This window comes from Athene cunicularia (assembly GCF_003259725.1).
Source record: "Athene cunicularia isolate RWA chromosome 1 unlocalized genomic scaffold, athCun1 chr1_part1, whole genome shotgun sequence".
NCBI classification, from domain to species: Eukaryota; Metazoa; Chordata; class Aves; order Strigiformes; family Strigidae; genus Athene; species Athene cunicularia.
Genome location: NW_020799091.1, coordinates 69,748,980 through 69,755,675, shown reverse-complemented (window position 1 = coordinate 69,755,675; position 6,696 = coordinate 69,748,980). Strand labels below are relative to the sequence as shown.

The 6,696-nt window shown below is 36.6% G+C and overlaps 1 protein-coding gene across 2 annotated transcripts in view; it reads left to right on the top strand.

Moving 5' to 3' along the window:
* The window catches only part of UBE3A (ubiquitin protein ligase E3A), a 51,232-nt gene extending 47,833 nt beyond the window's left edge, over window positions 1–3,399 (top strand). For both annotated transcript variants that reach the window (XM_026857751.1, XM_026857741.1), the window contains 5 exons: window positions 557–721; window positions 1,156–1,311; window positions 1,404–1,477; window positions 2,365–2,508; window positions 2,725–3,399. In XM_026857751.1, the coding sequence (XP_026713552.1) occupies window positions 557–721; window positions 1,156–1,311; window positions 1,404–1,477; window positions 2,365–2,508; window positions 2,725–2,845 (660 nt within the window). In that variant the 3' untranslated portion in view covers window positions 2,846–3,399. The remainder of the gene's footprint in view (window positions 1–556; window positions 722–1,155; window positions 1,312–1,403; window positions 1,478–2,364; window positions 2,509–2,724) is intronic.
* Window positions 3,400–6,696: the final 3,297 nt, after the last annotated feature.

The window sequence follows — 6,696 nt, the reverse complement described above, 5'->3', positions numbered from 1 at the left end:
GGGGGTGGTGTTTGTGCATAAATGTTTTCTTAATTTAACAACTGCCCCATCTGTCTTGCTTCAAGATTACTTCCTGGTTTGTTTGGGTTTTAAACCAAAATGTAGGAGATAAAAGCCTGCTGCGTGAGATTTATCTGATCATAAAATACAGCATTTTCTTTGATTTTTAATACATAAGTTCAATTTACTAGTGTAACATGTTCTGGATGCCAAATGTAAATACAGTTTTCAAATTTGTTAAAAGAGAAAGAGGTGATCAGTGATTCCTAAGCTACAGGTCTGACCATTGCATTTAGGAAGATTCCTAGGTACTCCCTTCTGAGGGAGTTACCACTCACTGCCATGTTGCTTTTTTTATCTTAATATCTGCTATTGGTTGTTTTTACAAACACTGATCTTAATATACCTTTGTTTGGACTGTTGTGGGAGTTCTTAGGTGACTTGTGTCATAGAATGTAACAACCCTTTTTGAGGTAGATGATTTAATGTCTTCTGGTATTTCCATAATGAAATCTATTGAAACTTTATGACAGACATATATTTCTTATTCTGTTAGGTTCTTTACCAGAGTTTGAGAGACTTATTAGAGTATGAAGGAAGTGTGGAAGATGACATGATGATAACGTTTCAAATATCTCATACGGATCTCTTTGGCAATCCAATGATGCATGATTTAAAGGAAAATGGTGATAAAATTCCTATTACGAATGAAAATAGAAAGGTACACTCAATTTTTTTAATGTAGCCTGTAATTTTTGGATACTCTATGCAGAATTATGTAGCACTTCATAAACGTTTGGTCTCGCTTATAATTTAAGTTTAAAAGCCTTTTAAAATTCCCATAGCACAGTATAGTTGTAAGCAGAAAAGGGTTCTCTTTTCAAGAAAGCATCAGTACATGCATACATAGCTTCTGGGTGTGGTGTTTGAGAAATATTTAAGACTTGCTCTTTATTATTGATTAGTAGAAGCTGGGCCCAGTTAAGCTATGTAAAATTATAGAACTTAAATGTATTTGGGGGTCTTATAATCTAAGAACTATAGAATTAAATGTATTTGGTGGGTCTTGTAAATGTAATCTATGTAGAATTACAGAATTCAGTGTATTGGAGGGTTGAAATACTAAGGGGTTTCTTGGGTATTGTTTCCTTACAGGAATTTGTCAATCTGTATGCTGACTATATACTCAATAAATCAGTAGAAAAACAGTTCAAGGCCTTTCGGAGAGGATTCCACATGGTGACCAATGAATCTCCTTTGAAATATTTATTTAGACCAGAGGAAATTGAATTACTTATTTGTGGAAGTAGGGTAAGAATTCTGTATGTAACCAGAAAGCGGAGCTTTCTTGATCCTAAGTATATAATTAGTGGTCATTTAAAAAATATATCATCTTCTTACAGAATTTAGATTTTCAAGCACTAGAAGAAACTACAGAATATGATGGTGGCTATACAAGAGACTCTCTTATTATTAGGTAATTTTTCTAATTTCTGAAAGATTAAAAGCACTTCACATGCCTGTTTCTTCATAATGAATTTAACGTTGTGAGATTCTGTATTTCTGTAGTACTGGAGATGCAAATGCCTTATGTATTATTTCACTTTACTCAAGTACTGCCATTGGAAAAGAGCAGATAGTAGAAGCATTGTTTTTAGCTTCCAGTGAACTTTGGTAAAGCTTAAAAGAGGTTTGTTTGTGGGTTTTTTTGCCTCAGACCATATAGTTAAATAATCCCCAGTATAAACAGGGCTGGTTCAATAAATTACCACTTCTCTGCTGGTTTTTGGGTTGGTTTTTTTTTTTTAATCTCACACTGAATTGTTTGAATAGGTTGCATGTGTAGAACTTTCTTCTCCAGTGAAACATCAAGTAAATTTAATGTTGTAATGTCTTGTCCCCTTTGACTAGAGAGCTTTGAAGACAAGGGTCAGAAAAGTGCGCACCTTCTGTTCTCTTTGCCAGCTGGTTCCTGCTAGGGTAGAAAACCTTTAGCCAGGAGCGGCATTTCTTTACTGTGGTATTCAAGAAGGTGGTAGAAATAGACACTGTAGTGGAACCAGTGTAATTCCTTAAGAAATAGGAATGATAAAATAAAGGAAGAATATTTGCAGATTGTTTATCAGCCAAATTAACATTTAAAAAGAGACTGCAGTGTTATGTTATATTATTTCTGATTTCTACCCCTTCATCTCCCCAGTTGGTAAATACATTGCTGTTAGTTTTGGTTTCTGGATGCAACTTGCAAACTTGATGTTGAGATTGATTAGAATTACTAAAACCTTCAAAGTTCAGTTACTTTAAGTCTCATTTAGAGCAAAGAAAGTTTTCAGTTTGCTTACTTTTTGATTTCTTCCTTGATAGGGAGTTCTGGGAAATAGTGCATTCATTTACAGATGAACAGAAAAGACTATTCTTACAGTTTACAACAGGCACAGACAGAGCCCCTGTGGGAGGACTTGGAAAGTTAAAGATGATCATAGCCAAAAATGGCCCAGATACAGAGAGGTAAAAATAAAACTGCTACCTTTTGCTTGTTTATAAATGGAAGCAAATTCTCTGCTTTTAATTTATTAACTTAGTTAAATCTGAAAGTTAAATCTTTAAGCAGAGTAGATTCTCTTTAAATTCATTATTTTGGATTTGTGACGTAATAATGTATTTCTTTGCATGTACAGCATGTTCCCAGATCTTAATTCTTTTTTCTTTTTGTTTTCCCCACAGGTTACCTACATCTCACACATGCTTTAATGTACTATTGCTTCCGGAGTACTCAAGCAAAGAAAAGCTTAAAGAAAGATTATTGAAGGCTATCACATATGCCAAAGGATTTGGCATGCTGTAATAAATATAACAAAGGGATTAAAAAAAAAGATGGTGATGATGTCCCTGTCCAAAAAGGCCATAAGATAGTGAGCTACAGTAGTCACCTGTGTTTGTGCCTCCCTTCTTTACTGGGGACATTGGGCTGGAACAGCAGATTTCAGCTGCTTATATGAACAAAATCTTTATTTTTTCTTTTAGCGTGAAAGTGTTACATATTCTTTCACTTGTATGTACAGAGAGGTTTTCCTGAATATTTATTTTAAGGGTTAAATCACTTTTGCTTGTGTTTATTACTGCTTGAAGTTGAGCCTTTTTGAGTATTTACAAGAAAATAAACTGTACTCTCCCAAGGAAAATATTGCCATCATTTGTAGACCATGTAACCTTCAAGTATGTGCTATATTTTTGTCCCTGTATCTAATCAAATCAAGAACTGTACTTTTTGAAGAGTTTGCTTTTGAAACTTGAAGTCTTGGAAAACAGTGTGATGCAATTACTGCTGTTCTAGCCCCCAAAGAGTTTCTGTGCAAAATCTTAAGAATCAATAAAGATGGAAGGGAGAACTTGGAATGTTAAATTGCAGCCTTGAGAACTTTACTTTAGTCACAGCACAACAATTAAAATTCATTTCACTATATGTTGTCTTCACATGTCTTGTAATAAACATTTCTTAGCATATGAAAGGGTAGAAATTTTAGTTACTTTTTTTTAAAAAAAAGTTTATTGGGGGAAGTGCATTTTCAGCTGAACAGCTTTAGAATAGGGAGTGAAGTGTTTGGAAAAAAGATAGGAAGTTTTTGCTATATTATAAACAAAGCATGTGGAAGTGCACTTAAAATGAAGTTTTATTCTTAATTGCCTATTATGTTGACATTTTAAACAGACAATCCAAAGTCTTCCCTACATGTTATGTCATCACCATTTATTTAATGAATTGTTGTTCCTACTTATCAAGGCACATGATCAGTGTTGCAACATAATCTAAAGGGATGGCTACTGTATTTTAATCTCATCTAACAATAAGCAAAATTGAACAATATTAAACGTAAGGCCTACTTCATGTTGTACACTTCCAACCATTAAATAAACTGTTAGAAAGTAAGTACTAAGCTTATGTTGATCTACTACATAAAGTATTCCGTAGGTTTTTAATTTAACTCTACAAATCATATCAGAAATAAATCCTTTACCTTTTGTAGTCTGTGTTTAATGTTAATTTCTCCTGTTGCAATATATGATAAAGGGATTATGCGTTTTTAAATGAAGATGTAACTGGCATATCTCTTTCATAATACAAGCTGCAGCGGTTGTGCAGAGCTGAGCTTGTGCCTTGACAATTGTTAAAACTGACTACTACCGATCAAACCCATGACTGTGTGGAATTGGCATTAAAAGGCATAGTTTTGAAATCATTGGAGAAAGAAAATACATCTTTCAGGACTATTTTAATAAATTCTTTCTAGTAATAGAAACAGACAACTGTTATGTAACTGTGATGCTGAATAAAACAGTGACCTTTTTTCACCACGGTTCAGTGAAAAAGAAAACAAGTGACTTCCTTACTTTGACAAATTGGATATTAAATTATTTGATTAGAAGACATTGTAGTACAGCATAATTTGAGGGTTACAGGTACATAAAACTCTGCAGAAGTGAACAATAGTAGTGATGTGGGGTCCAGCACTGTTCCTCTCAAATCTAAGCCAATGCAGGATGGTGTGGACATGGGGACTGAGACTTGCTGGGGAGGGAGAGGTGCTTGCTGTCCTCTGGTCTTTGATCTTGAGGTGGCACTTAGGGCATGCTGCCTTGGATGATCACCGCATTGTATGTCCCTGAAGAGGAAAAGAGGAGATGCCCTACCTCTCAGTAGGGCAGCTGACAGCAGCATTTGCCTATTCTTTCAGGTTTGGGGCGTCTTTTACTGCAGGTGGTGAGAACAAGATTTGCTGAGTGCCTTGAGGTGTTTTGTTTCCAGTATGAGTCACATCATGATGCTGTTGCTTGGTGTGTACCTTGTCAGTCATCTGATACCATTAAGCTGTATCCCTGTACTTGTTTTATTCTGATGTAGCTGTGGATGGTGGTTATGCCCAGCTGACAACTGTATAAGATTCATGTTGGCTTTTTTATATAGGTCCAAAAGCCAGGCAGACAGCGTAATTTTATAGCAATACAAAGTTCTCTCACTGAAGTGTTGACATTGTAAATATGCTTTTTTTGTCTTCCTTTTAGCATTAAGATTAAAATAATGCATAATTGTATCTGTCTTTAAAAGCATAAGTTGTTTTACAAGGAACCTTTTTCAGGTAAGGTACAAGTACTTCATATTTGACAGATTTCCCATGTAAATATATAGTGCCTCCCCGAAAATGCCACTGTATTGAGACTGTATCTCCTTAGTGGTGTTATAAATGTTCTAATTGTCCAGCAGCAGCAGTTGGTAAGGTTTAAAATAAAAGAAATCTCAAAGTCTTATAGCTGCAGACTGCTCTCCTGCCCTGCAGCAGTTCCAGTCAGTCTTCCTTTGTTTGGACAGTTTGTCAAAGTGGGAGAAATGCCACTTTAAGCTCTCTTTTTTTTTTTTTTTCTCTGGGCACACCCAGAATGTCTTTCAGCAGTGTTTAGCAAATTTTAGGTCTACAAAGCCTACGTTGGAAGTTTAGGTGTACTTATGTGTCACTGAAATACCTCTCAAGCAAGACCGAAGACTCCTCTTCCAGGGTAGCAGTCTGATGCCAGTGTGCTGGTGCTCTTTCCTAGGGTGTCCTTAATATGTTATTGAGAAAATATTTTGGGCATCCCAGCATTGTCTCATTTGACAAGTGACAAATGCCTCTGAGCATTTCTTTCTGCACTCTGATCAATTGCCAAGATGTTTCCAGCCTTGGTGTGAAGGGGACATTAGGCTTTTTGTCTGTATTTTGTAGTATCATGTGCCTCAGAAATGATGGTAGTGCTAGATAGTCTGAAAAGAGTCATCTTAAGTACTGAATAAATAAGGCATTTTTCTAAGATTTTATTAGGAGTGAGGGAATAGTTTGGCTCTAAAGGTATATTAGCACATGACTGTGTGAACAGAGCGTCACCTTTTAAAACATGAAAGCTTTTGTTTCTTGCTAAAAAGATTTCAGGAACAGCCATCAGGAGTGAGCTGATCAGTTCAGCCATCAGTTAACTAAAGAATAGTGTTTGGGGAAGTTATGACAGGATTTATCTTCCCTTCGTCAGGTAGTAGCCTGACACAGGACTGTGGCAGCCAAGGAGACCCTCCCTAGGCTTGTGCTTTCAGGAAAGCTGATGCTGGAATGGGCTGGTGATGAGCCTGGGGCTCCAAACCCCTCTGTTTCCGTAGTCAATCCATTCCTCTCATCCAGCAGCAGTCTTCGCTGCTGAAGCAGGAGCCTCATACCATTCAGGTGTGAAGGGCTGAGCCTCCAGGTAGCCCAGGCTACCCAGACACTTCCCCAGGTTCCTGCTCTGTGGAGCAAGGAGTGGGACACACCACTGATGTTCAGTGGGAGGACAACCCCCACAGCATCGGCTTTAAGGTGCTTCTCTGTTGTAGCCAATTAGCTACAGGTAAAATTTTAATCTCAAAATTTCCTGGTTGTCTCAAGAATTTTCAAGATGAAGAGAATTCAGTTGTGTTGAATGTCTGAGCTGTGTCTTACTATTTAGAAAAACAGCATTCAGCATACAAGATGGAGAAGGAACTTCTTCCAAGTTTAGCTATGTAAAACCAAGCCTTTGCTGATAAGAGCTTAAAGTTTATGATGGTTAGTCTCATAATCACAAGGGTTTGTGATAATTACCTACAGTTCCCGTTTGTACTTGTGCACAACTTTAATTTTCAGAATTGCTGGTGAT